The sequence below is a fragment of the Gorilla gorilla genome, chromosome 3 (assembly GCF_029281585.2).
Source record: "Gorilla gorilla gorilla isolate KB3781 chromosome 3, NHGRI_mGorGor1-v2.1_pri, whole genome shotgun sequence".
Lineage (NCBI taxonomy): Eukaryota > Metazoa > Chordata > Mammalia > Primates > Hominidae > Gorilla > Gorilla gorilla.
The window spans coordinates 49,096,254-49,118,425 of NC_073227.2; the positions used below are offsets into that span (position 1 = coordinate 49,096,254).

The 22,172-nt window shown below is 38.7% G+C and overlaps 1 protein-coding gene and 1 non-coding gene across 23 annotated transcripts in view; one reads left to right on the forward strand and one right to left on the reverse strand.

Annotated features, from left to right (window-relative positions):
• The window catches only part of APBB2 (amyloid beta precursor protein binding family B member 2), a 398,493-nt gene that overhangs the window by 260,950 nt on the left and 115,371 nt on the right, over positions 1-22,172 (reverse strand). Inside the window, exon 1 of one of the 22 annotated variants that reach the window (XM_055384838.2) lies at positions 16,405-16,423. The exons of 20 other annotated variants lie outside the window; for them this stretch is intronic. Coding sequence is in view for 1 of the 2 variants with exons in the window: in XM_063705239.1 (XP_063561309.1) it covers positions 16,405-16,425 (21 nt within the window). In the remaining variant the exon portion in view is untranslated. Of the gene's footprint in view, positions 1-16,404; positions 16,497-22,172 lie in introns of those variants that run through there. One more of the 22 variants, XM_063705239.1, reaches the window with a different exon arrangement.
• On the forward strand, positions 8,021-8,123 carry LOC115934376 (U6 spliceosomal RNA). The gene has a single exon (XR_004070189.1). It is a non-coding gene; the product is annotated as a U6 spliceosomal RNA (small nuclear RNA).

Genomic DNA, 22,172 nt, shown 5'->3' on the forward strand with positions numbered 1-22,172 from the left:
AACCTGCCCAAGAAAACAGATCTACAGATACCAAAACTGGAAGGCAAGGTGACTTCTGAAAAGAGGTGGTCATCTTATGCGAGGCCACCAATTGACAAAGCCTTGCTTTGTGCCTCCTCATGAATAAAGATGACAAGATGAACACCACGCATGTGAAATAGGGTCCAGCTTGACAGACAGGAACTTCAGGAGGGAACAGGGTCAATGCAGGGAGAAGACTTCAAATATACATAATTAAGAACCCCAAGAGGGTAAAACATATTGCATCCACAAAGCAATAAAGAATGGATGCTATAAAATACAGATACTGTGAGAACAAGAAAAAGCTCCTAGAAATTAATATTATAATCACAGAAATAAAAATATCAACAGAGAGGTTAATAGATAATAGAGGTAAATGTTCCCCTAAAGTAGAACAAAAAGATAAAAGGATAAAAATCAGGATTTTTTTTTTTTGAGACACAGTCTTGCTCTGTGGCCCAGGCTGTAGTGCAGTGGTATAATCGTAGCTCACTGCAGCTTCGAATCCTTGGGCTCAAGTGATCCTCCCACCTCAACTTCCCGAGTAACTAGGACTACAGGAGCATACCACCACACCCAGCTAATTTTTTTTTTTTTTTTTTTGGAAGAGATAAGGACTCACTATGTTGCCCAGACTTGTCTGGAACTTCTGGGCTCAGGCAATCCTCCCACCTTGACCTCTGAGAATGCTGGGATTACAGGTGTAAGCCCACACACAGCCAGGGATTTTTTTTTTTAAACAATAATTACCTTGGAGGAAAAATCCAAGAGTTCCAGCATCTGACAAATAGGAACTCCAAAAAAGAGAACAGTCTTCACAATGAATGAAAAAGTGACATACCAAGGTGGACTACAAGGAAAGCTCAGAACACTGGGGGATTTTTAAATACCCTAAAAGCATCCAAAAAGAAAAGAAACAAGTCACATACAAAGTACATAGAGTCAGAAGAGCATGCAACAATTCTGTAACAAAATTGGAAGCAGAAGAAAATGGAAGAAACCCTCTAAACTCCCAGGGAAAGTAATCTCCAACTTTAAATTAGATATCAATCATATGTAAGGGAAGACCAAATGATATTTTGACACATGCCAGATCTCAAAAAAATTCCATCTACACATGCTTTCTCACAAAGCAGCCAGGCGATGTGCCTCCCCAAAAGAGGGTCAAAACCAAAAGAGATGGCATCCAATAAACAGGTCAATCAAGAATTCCCAACGTGATTGCTAAGGACAAATTCCAGGTCAACAGCTGTGCATAGGCCTCAAGAGTAAACAGTCCAGAACACAGTGAGCAAGCAGAGAGCCCAAGAAAAATGTCACATGCACACACGCAAGAATCAAGAGATGTGCCATTGCATTTGACCTTATTTGAGAATTTGGGGACACATAAATAGTAAATAAATAGAATACCAAGCAACAAAATTTTAATGTGCTATACAAGAAAGAAAAGAAAATAACAGTATCCTGCATAGCTCAGCTGTGAAAAATATTTACAGTGAAAACAAACTGAGATATAACTATCTTAGAGAGTACAAGCGCAGGTATTTAAGGGAGGAAGAATGAAAGAAAGATAAACCCCTCTCTTCCTCAATGGAATTCATGTTTAATGACTAAAATGGAAAAAAAATTCAAGAGTTACCAATATAAACATATTAATTTGCTACAAGGAAGTAAATACCAGAAGAAGAGCTAAATGAACTAAAGAGTAGTTGCTTCTGAGAAGTGGAAAATGGCAATGCAAATCCGTGGGCAAGAATTTGTAAGCTATATACATGTATAATTGCAATTAAAAAATCAACTTTTAAAAGGGTAGAAGTTCATCAATGAAACATATAAACCACCCAACTGTATAAGACAAATTGATAATGTGAAATTTCATTTTCTACTATAAACAAGGAAACAGATAAGTCTTAATCTGCTCCTCCTAGCTAATCCAATAGTTAAAATTCAATTTAGTGCATCTTGTTATTTAAGGACCACGGTGTGAGAGGTCAAATATGCCTAAATCTTCACACCTATAGCTTTAGTTAACACATGGTGAAGGGGACCCTGGACACCAGTGCACAAGGAACAACTGGCCATCTTAGTTAAATAGAGTTCATTAACCACAGCTTCATATGGATAAACACCTTGGCCACTGTAACACCTCCCCTTCTACCACAGTGCTTACTGAAGCTTCTTATGGTGACTTTTATCCTTATGTGGGGAGAAGGATTGGGAAATGGCCGGCATCTAAACTCTGTTCCCCTGTGTTTGGGGAATTCCTCATCATGTGAGTTCTGATGAGAGGCACATCTCTCAACACAGAAGCAAAAATGGCTAGACACTAACATTCCCAGAGTGTCTTGTAGCCAAGGCTTGCACATGACTTAGCCGTGGTCAACCCTGAATCTAGAACCAGAGACATAAAGAGGCAGGAGCAGGAGGGAAATTACCATGGGTGAGGGCAATGGCAACAACACCCACTGCTCAGAGGCAGCAAAGGCTCAAGTGACAGAGTTGGTACCAAGTGTCTGATCCTGAAGAGATGGTCAGCACGAACACTAATGTCCAGTGTTCAGTGACAGGGTCTACCCAACATAGAACTAATCTTATTGTATGACCTTGGCTATGAATCTGGCTGTGTAGTCTCTTTTTAGTGCTTGTTCTTTCCCCCAACTTGGGTAAATTCAGAATGTACCCAATATCTTCTCAATAAATTATTTCTTTGCTTAAACCATTAAGCTAGTCTCTGTTGCTTCTATCCAAGAACCCTGACTGATACATTGCTCCAGGATACACAGGTAGAGATAGGTAGCCATCCACTGAAGTTAAGAATGAAATGTTTGTTTCATAAGATTTCAAAGCAGAACTAAGAAGATTTTTCCATAGAGAAACATGGGGAAGGTTATGTTTTAAGATACAGTTAAAACTGTTTGTGGAACGTTAAGGGTTACCAAAGTTTTGGTAGGCTCATCATTTTTTTTTTTTTTTTTTTTTGAAATGGAGTCTCGTTCTATCACCAGGCTGGAGTGCAGTGGCACAATCTCGGCTCACTGCAACCTCCACCTCCCAGGTTCAAGAGATTCTCCCGCCCCACCCTCCCAAGTAGCTGGGACTACAGGCGCAGGCCATCACACCCAGCTAATTTTTGTATTCTTAGTAGAGACGGGGTTTCACCGTGTTGTCCAGGATGGTCTCGATCTCTTGACCTCGTGATCCACCTGCCTTGGCCTCCCAAAGTGCTGGGATTACAGGCGTAAGCCATCGCGCCCGGCCAGCTCACCTATTCTTTATATTAGTTTCTACCATTAGCCAACCCATTCAGAGTTCTAAACCACTAATTGACCTCACAACAACCTCACTTTGGAAATGTAAGCAGCTTGTGAATTGGGAGCTGCCACTGTTTGCATGTGGCCAGAGACATGCTCAGATTCTTACTGTTGTGAATGGGCAGAAGAGTAGTGGGTGAGGAAGAACAATTTTCTTTGTCTTTCCACTGAAACACAGCTTTCAGAGAGACGAGGCAGTTTGAAAACCAGTGGTCAGGAACTACACGACTATGAAAATGCAAACCAAGGCATCCAAAGATTTACATTCAACTGTAGAAACATCAATATTGCTGAAAAGCTACACCCATCAATTCAGCATTCTGCAGCACATTTAGTTCCAAGTCCGAGAACATTGAACCTGGGCAATTTATCTGCATATGCCTCAGGCTAACCACACAAATTTTGCAGACAAAGCTAGAAGTTAAGATAAAGAGCTTAGAATGCACTGCTGATGTGACCAAAAGGGCTTCATAAAGGAATCAAATGCAGTAATGACATTAATAGAAATGTGGATGCAGAGAAAGAAAGTCTCTGTGGTGCCCCACTGTCTCTGAAAACTGAGGACGGCTTTCTTGACAAAGAAGTAACCTTTTGTTAGCTGTACACAACAAGATCATACAAACCCGATAAAGAGGGCTTGCAAAGTAAATGCAAAGCTTGACGCCTGCATATAATCTTCCCTCCTGTGGTGTTATTTCATAAAGACTTGTCAAGAGATCAATCCCTCAGTCACAAAAGTCAGGCTACACATCACCTTGGGGGACAATTATTTAATTTCAGTTGGTGATGTAAATGCTCCTTTTTTTTTTTTTTTTTTAAAGATGTTGTTTCACTCTTGTTGCCCAGGCTGGAGTGCAGTGGCATGATCTCTCCTCACTGCAACCTCCACCTCCCAGATTCAAGCAATTCTCCTGCCTCAGCCTCCCGAGTAGCTGGGACTACAGGTGCCTGCCACTACAACGGGCTAATTTTTGTATTTTTAGGAGAGTTTTTTTGTTTTAGGAGATATTTTGTATTTAGGAGATATTTTTGTATTTTAGGAGTTTCACCATGTAGGCCAGGCTGGCCTGGAACTCCTGACCTCAGGTGATCCACCTGCCTCGGCCTGTAAATGCTACTTCAAATTTGACCAATTACCAAACTACCTTTACCATACATTCTTCTACGTAGTCAGTTCTCTTGACGTATCTAATGGCCACTAAAACAAGAGTTTCATTCCACAGCTGTCCAAGTGAGTTACACTACGCTCACATGGTATTTTGAAGAGCTGAGATAAATTTATCTCAGTCAATCCCAGATTATTCCTCTCTTGCTTCATTTGAAGATCACACAACAGGACAGTGATTCTGCACAGCAGTGTGTGTGTGTCTGTGTGTGTGTACATGTGTACATGTGTATGAAACTGTACAATCTAATCACCACAGCTCTGCAAAGAACATGGCACAATTCTATTCAGGTTTCAGAAATGGAAAGACAAAAAGCGAAAAAAAAATCCCAAGAAATCATTCTCAGAAGCTGTTTCCAGAATACCTTCTTGAGAAATTTAAAAATAGGGTCCACTTTGTAATGCATGCGTATAATGGAGGTAAATTCATAGCTAGCTAATCACCTTTTAATGCTAGAACCATAAATGGCTATTTCCAAAACATATTCATTATATCAAATGCCTGAATTGATACTTAGTTATATAAAATTTTTTTTCCATCTCAACAAAGCTTTAAGACAGCCTCCAAACATTTATACACAGGGGTTTTACCTTGTCCAGTGAAGGTTCTACTTCCAACCAACACAAGTACCAGAATTTTAAACTTTTACTATAAAAATCTCTATGGGATTATATAATCTTTCAACCATCTTCTTAACTTGAAATTTTTTTAACTAAACAAATATGATAAGACAGAATTAAAATTGCATTCATCATAGAATATGAACTGATAGTCAATGAAGTGCTAAGAAAGTATAAATTGGTGAAATATTGTCATTCGTTTAAAAAACTACAATTAAAAGCAAGTCAAATGAACTACCGATACTTTGACACCTACTACAAATACAGCAGATTGTAGTAGGTATAGAAAGGAAAAAGACTTGTGACACAGTTACTGGCAACAGGGAACTTAGTATGTTGGAGGAACATGACACGGAACTCTAGACAAACACTGGATCACAGGACACAGGTTTAGACTTAAAAGGAAGTTATGGATAGGTCAGGTGGGGCCATTTTCTGTCAGATAAACCTATTAGACACATTTTAAAAATGTAACATGGTATGTCCACACCTCATAACTTAAAAGAACACCAATCAACAATGCTCTCAAAGTAAATTACATGCTAAGAAACTTTAACCCTTATCTTTCCAACATCCCTCATCACACAGTACTTATTTTTGATAAGTTTGAGTCTCCCACTATGCAACAAAATATCAAACATCGGGGGGTGTCCTATTTAACTTTGATTCCTTAGCTCTTGGAACCTATGGAATGCATAATGATCCAATGTATTTTCTTGGAGGATATATAGCTGAGTGAAAGAATGAATGAACAGTGTTATAATAGCAGCTGTTAATTTGGATTTATTTGAATATAAAGATTGATTCTTCACAGTAAAACACAGTTCAGGAGGCTTCTACAAAGTTATGTTTCTTTCTTTCTTTCTTTCTTTTTTTTTTTTTTTTAAGAGTTAGTGGTCCTGCTCTGTCACCCAGGCTGAAGTACAATGACACAATCATAGCTCCCTGCAGCTTCAAATCCCAGGGCTAAAGAGATCCTCTCCAAAGTTATATTTCATAAAACAAATGGCCAAAATTAATGATAAAATTAATAAAAATATGCAAAAGAGTTGTTCACTGAAGCATTATTCACAAAAGGAAAAATGGCAACAATCTAAATTTTCAGCAGCTGGGCGGCATGCAGTTTTATTATGGTCATACACTGATAGATTATGGAACTATTAAAAATGACAAATAGAGGCTGTGCACGGTGGCTCACTCCTGTAATCCTAGCACCTTGGGAGGCCGAGGCGGGAAGATCATTTGAGGTCAGGAGATCGAGACCATCCTGGCTAACACGGTGAAACCCCATCTCTACTAAAAATACAAAAAAATTAGCCAGGCGTGGTGGCGCATGCCTGTAGTCCCAGCTACTCAGGAAGCTGAGGCAGGAAAACGGCGTGAACCCGGGAGGCAGAGGTTGCAGTGAGGAGAGATCATCCCACTGCACTCCAGCCTGGGCAACAGAACAAGACTTTGTCTCAATACATAAATAAATAAGACAAATATGAAGGCCTGAAACAGAGAGAAATTAAGATATAACAGGAATAAAAAATAAGTAGACCAAAGTAGTATGTATGCTATAGCTACAAACAGATAAAAATATGTACACATGTAAAAAGACGGGAATGAAATACAAACAAAATATACTTGTTAAAGTATATAGCTTTAGGGCTTACAGGTCATTTTTTTCCACTCTAAACTTTTTGTAAAACTGTTACATTGTGGCCGGGTGCAGTGGCTCACGCCTGTAATCTCAGCACTTTGGGAGGCCAAGGCAGGTGGATGACTAGGTCAAGAGATCAAGACCATCCTGGCCAACATGTGAAACCCCGTCTCTACTAAAAACACAAAAATTAGCCGGGCACGGTGGCCCGCACCTATAGTCGCAGCTACTCAGGAGGCTGAGGCAGGAGAATCGCTTGAACCCAGAATGTGGAGGCTGCAGTGAGCTGAGATCATGCCACTGCACTCCAGCCTGGAGACAGATTGAGACTCCATCTCAAAAAAAAAAAAAAAAAAAAAGTTACATTGCCATTTATAGGTCCTGTTGTAAATGTAGAAGTTTCACAGTAAGTTTCTAACAGTAATTATTACAGTGATCATTAACAGTAACTTATTTCATCACATCTAACTGCTATTGACTAGAAGATACACCAGTATTTTCTGTACTAAGAATAAAAATAAAAGTTATGTTACATTCATAGGCCTTAAAAAATAATAAAAATTAAAATGCTGCGAATATAGCTGCAAAATGTCAGTGATTGCAAGATATATCAAATTTTAAAGATATTAAAATGTGAAAAGATCTGTATCTTAGAATCAATAAAATATGTATTATAAAGCTGCAATATAAAAATATTTTATTGGTAAAAAAAGTGATCATTAATAGTGACTAGATAACAAACTAATAAATCTATGAAAACTTTGATAGAAATCTCTTAAAGAAATAGGCTGGGCACGGTGGCTCACGCCTGTAATCCCAGCACTTCAGAAGGCCAAGACGGGCGGATCACCTGAGGTCGGGAGTTTGAGACCAGCCTGGCCAACATGAAGAAACCCTGTTTCTACTGAAAATACAAAATTAACCAGGCGTGGTGGCACATGCCTGTAATCCCAGCTAATTAGGAGGCTGAGGCAGGAGACTTGCTTGAACCCAGGTGGCAGAGGTTGCAGTGAGCAGAGATCGCACCATTGCATTCCAGCCTGGGCAACAAGAGTGAAACTCAGTCTCAAAAAAAGAAAAAAAAGAAAAAAAAAGAAATGGCTTGATTCGCAAATGTAAGTTTTAAGTAAGAATTTCGATAATAAAATACACAAGACATTGCACTACAAAGGACAAGTGTTCATCATGCCCCTGAGATAAAATGTTTCTGGTCCAAAAGAATTGAGTAAATGAATTATCAAAAAGAAATTAAATTGCTTGCTTTGACAGCACATATACTAAAATCAGAATAATACAGAGAAGATTAGCATGGTCCCTGCACAAGGATGACATGCAAATTTGTGAAGCAGTCCATATTTTTAATCAGTACACATACATATATCAAAGAATTATGTTGTACTCCTTGAATACATACAACCTTTGTTAATTTTTTTTAAAAAAATAAAACATAACTAGAAAATTCTTGATTTCTGAGGAGCAGGGAAGAAATGAAGGAAGGGAGGGAGAAATTAAAGTAAGCCAAGAAGCCTGAACAAGATTCTCAGCTTCAGTATAAGTAAGTCATTAAATGACTTGTTTGAGTGGCATTTCCTTGAAAATAAGACTGAGACTGCCGGCCAGGCACGGTGGCTCATGCCTGTAATCCCAGCACTTTGGGAGGCCAAGACAGGTGGATCACAAGGTCAGCAGATCGAGACCATTCTGGCTAACACAGTGAAACTCCGTCTCTACTAAAAATACAAAAAAATTAGCTGGGCGTGGTGATGCACACCTGTAGTCCCAGCTACTTGGGAGGCTGAGGCAGGAGAATGGTGTGAACCCGGGAGGTGGAGCTTGCAGTGAGCCAAAATTGCACCACTGCACTCCAGCCTGGGTGACAGAGTGAGACTCTGTTTCAAAAAAAAAAAAAAGACTGAAACTGCCTATGGCACATAATCTCAGAGAAGGTCACTCACTGAATTACAATAACATCAAAACTTTTACATGGGGGTATAGGGTATAGAGAGGTAATGAATCTACATGTTGAATGGAACATCATTGATTCAGAAAATCAGAATTAAAATTTGAAATTTTCAGACCACTGGTCCTCTAAGCTTTCCTCCCTAAGTTCACTCTTTGGCTTTTCATTTAATATAATAATAACAATTAATTAATCTCACCTAAATTTTTAGCAGTTCAGCATGAAGAAAACATAAGGAAACTTTCCAGTTGGTTATCAAATCATGGACACTACCTTAACTATCCACAAGAGAGTAACCACAATAATGCAACAAATAATAAGAACAAACTACAATGAGTAGTGAGACAAAGGCACTACCCAAGGAACAAAAAATGGCAGAGACAATTCAAGTTCATTATTTTAAAGTGCTGATTATTTAAACCATTCATGCATCTACATATGTAAGGCAAAGGTGCCTTTTTCATTGCCAAACTACAAAAACAAAAAAAAAAAGAAGTCTAATACTGAAATAATCTATAATGATTTGTATAATAATAAGTTATAAATGAAAGTCATAAAAGCCAACCTCCAAGAAAAATCAACAAAACCAAGAGGTGGTTCTTTGAAAAGACTGACAAAATTGACATTCCTTTAGGTAGACTGACTAAGAAAAAGAAGACTAACTAAAATCAGAAGTGAAAAAGGGGACATTACCACTGCTTCTACAGCAATCAAAAGGATTATAGGAGTATAATTACCAAAAAATTAGATAACCTATATGAAAAGAACAAATTCCTAAACACAAAACTTACCAAAACTGAATCATGAAGAAATGAAAAACTTGAACACAGACCTATAACTAGCAGAGACATTGATTAGTAATCAAAAACCTCCCAACAAAGAAAACCCAAAGAGTAGACAGCTTCACAGCTGAATTCTATAAAATGTTTAAAGAAGAATTAACATCAATCCTCAACTCCTCCAAAGAAATGAAGAAGGAACACTTTTAAACTCTTATCAGACCAGCACTACCCTGATACCAAAGAAAAACAATTACGCTTTAAAAATAAGAAAACTACAAGCCATTATTTCTTATGAAAATTGATGCAAAAATCGTTAGCAGAAGACTACTAAACCAAATTCAACAGCTTATTGAAAGGATTATACACCATGATCAAGTGGGACTTATCCCTGGAATGCAAGGATAGTTCAACATATGAAAATTGATCAATGAAATGCACCACATTAACAGAACAAAGAGGAAAAAACACATCATCATCTCATTTGATACAGAAAGAGCATTTGACAAAATTCAGCAAACTTTCATGATAAAAAACACTCAACAAATTAGGAATAGAAGGAAACTATCTCAGCATAATAAAGGTCATATATGAAAAGCCCACAGCTAATAGCATACTCAATGGTAAATGACTGAAAGCTTTTCCTGTAAGATCAAGAGGAAGAAAAGAATGTCCACTTTCACCACTTCTTATCAACATAGTAGTAGAAGTCCTAGCCAGAGCAATTTGGCTAGAAAAAAAATTCACCTAAATTGGAAAGGAAACAGTAAAATTATCTTTGTTTGCAGATGACATAATCTCACGGGTAGAAAACCTTAAAAATTCCACACACACACACACACACACACAAAAACCTGTTAGAATAAGATAAAAGTCAAACAAATGGAAAAGGCTGGGCATGGTGGCATGTATCTATAGTCTTAGCTACTCAGGACACTGAGGTGGGAGGATCACTTGAGCCCAGGAGTTCAAAGCTATAGAGAACTGCGATCACACCACTGCACTCCAGTCTGGGAGACAGACTGAGGCCCTTTCTCTAAAAAATAAATAAATAAATATTGATTACACAAAAATGAATGGAAAGACATCCTGTGTTCACAGATTAGAACACAGTATCATTAAGTCATCTATACTACTTAAAGCAATGCAATTCCTATTAAAACCCCAATGATGTTTTCTGTAGAAACGGAAAAATCAGCATTTATTCTCTTTTAAAATATACCTTAAAAGTTACCAACAATCACCTGTATTTAATCTATAAAGTATATTCAACATCACAAATCAGAAGCGATTAAATCTATTCAGATACAGAGGAACCAATATATATTTTTTTCTTTTCTTTTGAGATGGAGTCTTGCTCTCTCACCCAGACTGGAGTACAGTGGCACGATCTTAGCTCACTGCAACCTCCACCTCCCAGGTTGAAGTGATCCTTCCAACTCAGCCTCCCACATTGCTGGGATTACAAGCATGCACCACCATGACTGACTAATTTTTTTTTTTTTTTAGTAGAGATGGGGTTTCACCATGATGGCCAGGTTGGTCTTAAACTCCTGACCTCAAGTGATCTTCCCGCCTCAGCCTCCCAAAGTGCTGGGATTACAGGTGTGAGCCACTGTGGCCAGCCAGAATCCAGTATTTTAAACAAAGCGGTATCATCACTAATATTCAGGCCTACGGTGGGACATTTTACATAAGACAATCACAGGGGAGACTTGTTGATCTTATCATAATCATCAGAAAACAAGTCTGCCATTGTATTTCAAAAGCATACCAAGACAGCGGTATAATACCAAATAATGGGGGGATAGCTTTTTCCAGCAATAGATGCGTGGGCCTCCACAAAACAGCCGCAGTCACAAACCAAGTCGGTGTTAAGAATGGTAACCGTCATCGTCAGATACAGACAAGCTGAATCTATTCAAAACTTGTATGAGGTACTTTTAGGAGTTATTAGAGATTTATAGAATTCGTGATTGACAAGGACCTTAAAAATCATGTTACATGTGTAACCATTTAATGGATAAGAAAATGAGAACTGCAGAAGAAGTACTTGATGTCTCCAAGGTCACATAAGGAGGTGGCACAACCATGACTGTAAACTCAGGCTTCCTGTGTTCCTCTATCTTCTCTAATCAAACTCCTGAGCTAAAGGTCAGGAGTATTACCTTAGTCTGTTGGTGAAAAGGTCACCACAAAGTGGTTTCTCAAAGTCTCTTGACCACATCAATATACAACCACTATGGTTTATCAACTCACCCCTGCCCTAGCAAAGGAACTTCCTAGGATTATATGGGGAGCTTTTCTACTGATACTAGACTTTTTGACAGCTGTGGCTATTGCCATCCCAGCCCTGTGGAAAGGGGTTAGGATCTGCGCTGTGAGAGGTGGACTTCCCATTTTCAATTATCCTGGGAAGAAGCAGATCCTGAGGTAAGAAATGGAAACTAGCAAGGAAAGACTTGGGAGAAGGAAGGAGGAAACCCTCCCTCTTCCAGGGCCTCATCCTCTTTGATGCCTAGATTCTATATCTAGCTGTGCTGACAGTCACTTCTGAAGGTAGGGACTGGATGGTCTAAACCAGAGAGGCAGCCTGGTAGAGGGCCCAGTGAGGAATGGGTCTAGGCCTGCCATAACTAGCAGGTTTTGTTTTATTTTTAAGTCATAAACTCAACTTCTTTCTTCTCTAGGGAATTAAGGATATGTTTCCAGATGAGGGATGGAATGGAAAATGGGAAAGCAGAGTCCCCACAGAGCTGGTCCCCACAGTGCTGGCAGCAATGCTTAGCAGGGTGTGCAATGAAAATGGGAATCTTTGAGACAGCTATCAAGGCATGATGTCCAGACTCACCTCACCATATGAAAATGGTTTCTCTTCCAGATCATCTCAGAGAAAGGGGCATTAATTTTTTTTTCTAGGTAACAAAGCTGAGAGAAGGGGCATTAATTTAACTAAGAGATCCAGAGGGTTTCCTTGCAAACCATCGCAGGTTAAACACAGATTTCTGGACATTGACAACCGAGGCTGATATCCAGTGGGTGGGTGTCAGGATGACCATCCAGAACATCTACAGTCAGCATCCTTCTGATTGGCCAGAAACTGCTCACTAACTATAGGCTAAATATTCCTTACCCAAAATGCTTGGGAAGAGAAGGGTTTTGAACTTCAGATTTTTGGGATTTTGGAATATTTGCATTATATACTTACCAGTTAAGCATCCCTAATCTGAAAATCTGAAATCCAAAATGCTCCAATGAACATTTCCTTTGAGCATCATGTTAGCACTCAAAAAGTGTTGGATATTTTCGTATTTTGGACTTTGGTTTTTTTAGGGAAGCTCAACCTATGTTTTGAGTCTCACCCTTCAACAATCACACATTTTTTCCATCCTCAGTATCTGGTATTAACTCCTGAGCCTGGGAGAACACCAACCTTTGTGTTATACACTTCATGTTTATCCCAGACTCAGGAGTTAACAAAAATTCTATTAATAAGCTAAGCAGCAGATATTAGTATTCCCATTTTATAGGCTAGAAAGTTGTGGCTCAAAGAAAAAACTCATTCACAGATAGCCAGTGGAAGAGTCAAAATTTAATTCAAAGATAAACAGAATTTCCAGATTATATAGTATCAGTCCCTCTACTCTGTAAATCTACCCTACTTTAAAAGATAATACTGCAGGGTACAAGTCACTATGGGATCTGAAGGTAACTGCATCACTATTTGATAAAATATTGATATGGAAAAGAGTGATCATAAGCATGTTTTGATCCTACGCCCATGTCTCCTACTGCAATTATTGTCAAGCATTACCTGAACACCGAAAGCTTTTATTTTACATATATTTATATAACGAAACACTAGCTTGTTTCTTCAAATCCATGTATATGAACTATAATGGCAATTTAACCCTACTTATTAAGTAAAAAAACTCAAACATAAATTATATGGTGTCCCATTGAGTCCCTATATGAATATCTCCTTTGATTAAAACACCACCATTTTCATCAGAAGACATAATTTAAAAGATTTAAGGGGAAAATTTGAATTTAACATTTCCCCTCCAGTCGTTTCTATAAACCTCTGACAGAATCTTTCTTCTAAGAAGTTATATTCTTTTACTTTCTACTTAAGAAATAAATGAAAATGCATCTGAATTAAATTACCACTGCAATGGAAACACTGAAACTCTAAATCAAAACAAGCTATGGTAAGATTTTCTCAAAGGATGCTAGATTCCCTAAACACTACCCATCATCATGGCAACTTTTAAGTGCCCTCTCTCCTATGGGTATGCCAACAACTGGTTGTAATAAAAGTTCGTTTTGTTGAAATCAATTAATTTCTCTCTACAGTACATTTGAGCCTTTTCAGCTACTGCTCATTTTTTCTTTTTTCTACTTATAAGACATCAGACACTAGTCTGCTATGTAATATTACTGATACTACATCCACATTTAGTTCATCAAAGCAGTCTGAATGCTGTAAAGATTTTTTAAAAAGATATAGAATGTTACAACATTCCTTTATTAGTAGGGTGGTTATTTAATTTATGATCGAAAGCAGGACATTTTTTGATATTGAAAGGAGTATCAAAAATTTTGCCAGAACAGCAGGCATAGCTAGGATTGTCCCAGCAAGTTAGTATGTATGGTCACCTAACTTATTAAGGAAACAATTACTGCATATAACAGCTGAAAGTCTCAAAAAATGAAATAAAGACCATGGTGGGGAAGAAGGCACAGAGGGCTCATATGTGAGCAGAAAGTCAGAAGAGTCAGAAGTCAAAGGAAGACTGCAGTCTCTCTCAAGCACCAAAACCTAATATCGTTTCCAGACTACCTAGACACTGCTCTTCCTCTCCTGGTTACTGCAACAGTCTCTAAGTGTGAATTAGGTCCATGATATGCCATGTGATCTGATCCCCTGGTGTATTCGTCGGCTTATTTTATTGTCACCCTCACACTCTCCCTAGATACCATCTGAACTCATCCCCCATCTATGAGGTTCCTCTCCCCTTGCTTTGGTATTTTATTTCCCATCACTGAGGCAACCAATCAGAGTTGTACTAGGCACTATGCTATCTTCTCCGTAAAAAGGGGGATCCAAAGCTGAGTTAGATATAGTCCTTGCGAGGTAATTGTCCACAATTTTTGTTTGCAAGACTTTGTTTAAAATGCAATACAGTTTTTGCTCCAACCTCCACTTCTGCACGTCCAAAGCAGCCCAAACAAGGAGTACAGCTACAAAGTATGCTAGCGAAGTCACCCCCCATTTATTTGCAGATAATTTTGTATACATAATGAAGCAAAAGAATAAAAAAGTAAGTAATTTTTGTGAAGATGTCAACATTTTTACATCTTGAAAAACTTCATAAAAGCTCTCCCAAACAAGACACTGTGGCCTTTTAGGGGAGCAACATATCATATACTCTTTCTTGCATCCCTACTTCCTTCTTGAAGTTGGTGAGGGATTGATTGTGTCTTTCCCATCACTGACTCACCAACACCTTGCAGAGTTATCTAGCACAACACAGGCACTCCATAAATATCTGAGGAGTAAATGAATGAATGAGGGGCTCATGATTATTTCTTTCTTCCACAACACTGAGATTATATATTAAATACTTTTTTCTTAATCCCAGCTCCTCAAGATCTTTGCTCCATTGATTATGTCCTCTTAAAAGGCAGCCCCTATATAGTAACAGGTTTGAGGTCAGCAAAAAAATCCAACCAAATACCCAGCAACTTAACAGCAAGGTAATCTTGAGCAAGTTTTCTAACTACTCTCTATGCTCTATTTTTTCTTATCTATAAAATAGACATGTTTTGCAAGGTTTTCTGGTATTTGTGAGATCTGAACACAATTTATGTAAAGGGCCAGGCAGGAATCCAATAAATGTTGAATAAAAGAATAAATTGCCGTTCTCTTCTATGGTCCAGATCAAAATGCAGCCATCAAAATCTAATTTGCCAAAGCTGATCTTCATTCAAACAGACATGCATCAAGGGCTGTAAGGCACAACTAGAGTCTGTCTGCTGTTGAACATCAAAGGAGGAGTTTAACATCTGCTTTTAAATGCAGAAAAACAATAATTAGTTCACAAGTAAAAGGAAAAGGTATATAATCCGATCTCATTTGCTTTACCAAAGTATCAAAGTATTAAGGGATTACCAGCTTACAGCAGACTGAAGCTTTCTTGCAGGGATCACATAATGGGTGGAGGCAAACCTGGAAGTGGGTTTTTAAAGTCGGCATTCCTAGCTCCTGCTTTTCACTGTCAAGAATGCACGAGCCAAGTTTGCCCTTAGTTTAAAGCGCAGAACTAAGCAGCTACAGACAACAAGAGTAAGATTTGGTCTGAGTTCGAGACCAGCCTGGCCAACATAGTGAAACCTCGTCTCCACTAAAAACACAAAAATTAGCCAGGCATGGTGGCGCGTGTGTGTAGTCGCAGCTACTCAGGAGGCTGAGGCAGGAGAATCGCTTGAACCCGAGAGGCGGAGGTTGTGGTGAGCCGAGATTGCACCACTGCACTCCAGCCTGGGCAACAGAGTGAGACTCCGTCTCAAAAAAAAAAAAAGTATTTGGTCTGAATAGAGTTTTCATTCAACTGTGCTTGCTCTTCCAGCAATCTAAAATGTAAAACTTCAAAAGAGAAAAATATCACGGGCCTCTGTTCAACTTTAAATTCATGAAAGAAAACATGAAACTCTGCTGTGGGAATACATTTGTTTTTGCTGTACAACAATGTTTTAAGAGATCCATTCTGCTGCTGTTTCACCCTCTCCTTCAGGCCAAGCAGAGGCCAATGGGAATAAAGAGCTCCCCTGTGTTCTATTTCCAGAACACCTGAACTTACTGTCGACTGAGGCTACTAGAGCTATTTAGAGGCCCTTACCTTCCTCTTTTCCAGTAACATCAGCAGAAACGAGCTATAAAACTTTCCCTAGGGTTTGGTTTCCTTTCTCACAGCTCAGTTGTGCTGTTCTCCTGGAAGATGAAAGAAACCCCAGAGTTTTTCAAAGCCCAGATGAAATGTAGATCTCAAGTAATAATTTCCATTTTCTTAAAAGCCATCATTTCCTATTTTACTCAGGCACACAGAGCATGAAGCAAAGCCTAAACTACCTCCTTAGGGCTCATGAGAGTAGATGCAGTCAGTAGTTACAAGAGCACGTGAACTCTGCTTTAAAAACAGCAAAGGGTCATCCTGAGATAAACACAGGCTATAATACTGAAGTGCTAAATTCTGTCCTACAAGTTCACAATTTTGGCTTCCTTTTAAGGGTATCTCAGCAAAAAGTGGCTTCCAAGTGGATAAGGATTTTTTTTTTCCTCAGTTCCTAATGAACCAGGTACATGAACCTATGATCACAACTTATTTTCTTACCCATCCTCATTTCCCAGATTTTTTTCTTGCCAAGGGTTAAAAAGTTCATAAGAAGGGCCGGGCGCGGTGGCTCATGCCTGTAATCCCAGCACTTTGGGAGGCCAAGGAGTGCAGATCACCTGAGTTCAGGAGTCCAAGACCACCCTGACCAACATGGAGAAACCCCCACTTCTACTAAAAATACAAAATTAGCCAGGCGTGGTGGCGCATGCCTGTAATCCCAGCTACTTGGGAGCCTGAGGCAGAAGAATCGCTTGAATCTGGGAGGTGGAGGTTGTGGTGAGCCAAGATTGTGCCATTGCACTCCAGCCTGGGCAACAAGAGCGAAACCCCATCTCAAAAAAAAAAAAAAAAAAAAGTTCATAAGCAGAAGAGATGGAATCCAAACCTATACAGTCAGTCTGACTCCAGGGCATCTGACAGTCACTTGCCCTTAACTGTCACTTTGTTGTCTAAATCTGACTCCAGCAGGAACCAAACAAGAGTGACTGTCAGCTATGTGAGGTAATGCATATGTTAATTCGCTTAATTTAGGATTGACACAATGTATACATATTTCAAAACATCATGTTGTATACTATAAATGTATACAATTTTTATTTGTCAATAAAAAGAAGAAGAAAAAAACAAGTGACCATTAGCCCAAGGGGCTCCACATGAATTTAGAAACTGAGGTCCTTACTAATATGAGTGACAATGTAATATTTTTTATGAACTCAAAAATATCATTTATGACATTGGAGTTTTATACCTGCTGCAGCAATGAAGCAGCGAGCATAGCTTTATAGCCTCCAAAAAGGGCTTGCAAGAAGTACACTTTAGTCTTCGCTTCAGTCTTTGACAGCAAGTCACAAATTATTTTTCAGATAAAATGGCAATTAGGAATTTCTTGAAACTTTAACCATCAGTCCAAACACCAAACTAACATCCAAGAAGCCCTTTTTAAGTTCTACTGGACTTTAACTGTATAACTGCAACTGAAGCTTTACCTATAGAATGAAAAATTATTTAACTTTAGAAGACAGAAGGAATCTTAGAGATTATTAATTCTATCAACCATTTTTTTTTTAAGAGGGAGTCTCCCTTTGTCACCCAGGCTGGAGAGCAGTGGCGCGATCTTGGCTCACCACAACCTCTGTCTCCTGGGTTCAAGCGATTCTCCTGCCTCAGCATCCCAAGTAGCTGGGATTACAGGCACATGCCACCTCGCCCAGCTAATTTTTGTATTTTTAGTAGAGATGGGGTTTCGCTGTGTTGGCTAGGCTGGACTCGAACTCCTAACCTCAAGTGACCTGCCTGCTTTGGCCTCCCAAAGTGCTGGGATTATCGGGATGAGCCACCGCACCCAGCCTCTGTCAACCACATTTTATTGAGTCTTATCTGCCATATTTTATTAAGCAAGGTGCTACGAAAGACAAAAAAATTAATGAGACCTGACCCCAGCCCTCAGGATCTTATAGCAAATTAAATAAAATGTTACATAAATATGATCAATTCAAGTTAAAAACAACACAGGATGCAAGGAGGATATTAAAGGAGTGAAACAGAAAAGATCACTTATAAATGTGGCAAAATGGTTAAGAGCATAAACATGACAGTTACAGTGGTGTGTTCAAGTAGTGACAATGCCACTCCTTGGCTGTGTGACATTGGAGAAGTTATTTTACCTGCCAGGGGCTCAGTTTCAAAATCTTGAAAATGGGGTAATAACATCCACTGCTGAAAGCAGATATAAGATTAAATAAAATAAAACAGGCAAAGTTCTTAGTACAGTTCCCAGCACACTCTCAGGGCTAAACAACAGCTAGCAGCAGCCTGCAGTCCCAGATCTATCATTTCTCCATCTCTCATATTTCACACCTTCTCTTAACTGGTCTGTCCAGGGCCCTGTCAGAACCTATTATTAACTCTCCTTTAAAGATGAGGAAATAGGCTTTCAGAGGATAGGGAACGTGCCCATTGACATACAGCCAATAGCTTAGTATGCCCACCTCCAGACTCTTAGGCCCTAGGGGACACTGTTTTATCTTATCTAATCCTACCTATTACTTTTAAAACAATTAAAAGCAAGTAGATCATCCCATTGTGCAAATTATAAAAGGTGCTCTCTCTAGGCAGGCCAAGCCCCATGAGTGCACAGCTTGATGACAAGTGTGCTGGGTGGTTCTAAGTCCTCCCATCTGCTGCTCACACGTACACTTCTGCAGTGAACAATCTACACAACCTCACATGGTGGCCCTGGGTCTCCAGCCTCCAGTTTTCTCTTTTCCAGACGATATTCCACACTACTGCCCAAGTGATCTTTATAAAATTCCCATCTAATTATTTCTCCTTTTAAAACTCTGGATGGCTATTTATTGTTTAGAAACTCCAAGTCTCTAGCATGGCACATGTGTGACCTTTCTCACTCTGGCATCTTTTCGATCTCAGGGTCCACTCTGTTCTCCACGCTCCATACCCCAGCCACGGTGGAGTTCTTGCCACTCTCTGGATATGCCATGAGTTCCCATTCCTCCATGCCTTGGCATATGCTTTTTCTACGGCCTCAATTATCTCCCTACTTTCTGTCTTCTCACTCAGCCCTCAAGTCATACTTCAGTTCCAGCTCTTCAATGCAGTGAACACACTTCCTGATTTCTCAGCTGAAATGACTGCTCGTCATTTGCATACCTACAGCATTCTTGAATCAGCTTTCACCACCAGCTCATGGGAGTCAGGAAGATACTGCAGGGCTTTGTAGTGAGATGCATCATAATTGGAAGGCTGACTCAAACATGTTCTAACTGTATGAAGGCAGCAAGTTACTTTTCCCCCAAGTTTCAATAATGCCCACCCCTAGAATTCCTGTGGACATCAAGTGCTTAATGGTATGGCTTCCAAACTTACTTAGGCGACAGAGTCACTCTAAGGGCAAAATACCAAGAAACCTTGATAGATATATTTAATTGTATCATGTGAACTAAGAAATATTCTACTAGAAAAAAAATTATGACACTATATGCATATAGGCTTCCAAATATAAAACGTGTGTGTACACACACACATCCATGTTTTCAAAACCACTCTCTACATTTACCAATTAAACATTTGTAATTTGTTTAACTTTCCTTTTTCCATTTCCTAATTTAACTTAAAAAGTAGCAGCAGATACCAAAATCATAATGGGAGAAAAAAACCTTTAAAAATTAGAAAACTACATTCCTAACTTATTTTGAAAGGTATAGGTCAATAAATATCATTATTGAATTGTAGTCATTGAACATCTTGTCTAAGAATATAATGTCCATTCCACAGCTTTTCACATGGTACACGCTACATAAAGGTTATTTAAATCTAATTTTGAAACTCAAATTAAGTTCCCTAAAAGGAAGGACATATCTCATTCATCTTTGAATAATGAGCTCCTGGCACACAATAGTTGCTCAACAAATGTTAGCTCAATAAATGAACTAAAAATTAAGAATGCACACAAAGGTTTATAAAACATTCTGGATCTCCAATTAACCTGGACTGTAGTTTGCTCCATAAATAAATTATATTCCAAAATCTATCAGTGTTCCTTCTGTAACCATCATTTCATCTGAGCTATTTGGAGTTTCTTTGGAGAAAGAAATGCATAGGTAAAATCCTCCCTTAGACACAGAAATATTGATTAAGACAGCTCGGCAGGAGGAATATGTCACCTGCACTCTTTTATAATATAACAAAGGGACCAAAGAAAACACAAAGCTTTATATACAGCACCTGTCAGCCAGTGACACTTACCATTTTGAGCACATATTCAGACCCATGAGCCTCCTATTCAGAATATGTCTGGCTACAGTAAACACCATAAAGATTCTAAATGGGGAATCCTTTTCTGTTCTGTTCTCACATGAAAAACCTATGCCATATATTCCACATATTTACACTCCTTTCTAACTGAAAGCCAGGATAGCCCAAAATTAAACAAAAGGCTAAGATCCAGTTGTTTCCCTTTCACTAAAAATGATGCTGTAGGTAAATACTTATTAGCATGGATATGCATTATTTATTATTAAGTGGAAAAAGTTACCAAAAAACTTGCTGCATACTCATTTAGGGTTGACATAAAACCAAACATGGACATGCATTAAGTAGGATAATAAAATACAAATTTCACTTCTTTTAAAACAACCCATGGCTAATTTTTTTGAAGGTACGGTTATATTTTATCACCATTATAGACTCAAGTTTCTAAAAATCTACCTCAAACAATCAATTTTCTGAATTGCTTGAAATGCTTGAAACAAGGAAGACTTTGAAGACACATGCAATTAAGAAAAAAGTGAAAGTAAAGGACAGAGGTTAAAAAGAAGTGTGGAGGTTGTCTAGGGTTCTGAATTTTCTCTAAAATTGTGTGTTTGCTTTTCCAAAAAGAAACCACCAAGACATTTAAGTATCCCTTACAGTTTTCAAAGAGCAGTCAGAAACATTTTCTTATGACTTTAATAAATATCAGAAAAGACACCTACCCCCTCCCCTCCCGTTCCCTCCCATTAACTTCCATGTAACTTAACTAGTTCTTCAAAATCAGATTTATGTGCAGTACACTTCTGCATTATAACCTTCTCTTTTTTTAACCTTAAGGGTACATTGTAAACATCCTTCTGCGTATATAAATATTCACATGTAACATCAACTTTATTTTTACTAATTTTTTTTTTTAGAGTCAGGATCTCACTCAAGTGTCAGGCTGTAGGGCTATGGTGTGATCATAGCTCACTGCAACCTCAAACTCCTGGGCTCAAGTGACCCTCCCATCTCAGCCTCTGGATTAGCTGGGACTACATGCACTTACCACTAAGCCCAGCTACTTTTTTATTTTTTGTAGAGACAAGGTCTCTTTCGTTGTCCAGGCTGGTCTTGAGCTCTTGGGCTCAAGCAATCATCCCACCTCTGCCCCCCAAAAGTGTTGGGATTACAGGCGTGAGCCACGGCGTCTGGCCTTAACATCAAGTTTAGTACACAGAGATCTTTTTGTCACAGTCCCTGTAGTAACACAGGGCTGTCTTTAGCTTACTGTAAACACACAAGTCCCACAGATGCCTTCCCTCTACAAAATCAAAACACAACTTTTGCAACAATGCTACAATGTATCCCAAAAGGGAATATTTTGGTATAATGTAAAGAAAATACTGCACTAGAGACTATGTGAAATTTTAAAGAAATGCTTATTTCTTTGAAATAAGGATTTGAAAAGGCAGCTTATTTGAAAGGCAGCTTAAGTAGCTTACTTTCTGAAGCTAAGTTATATT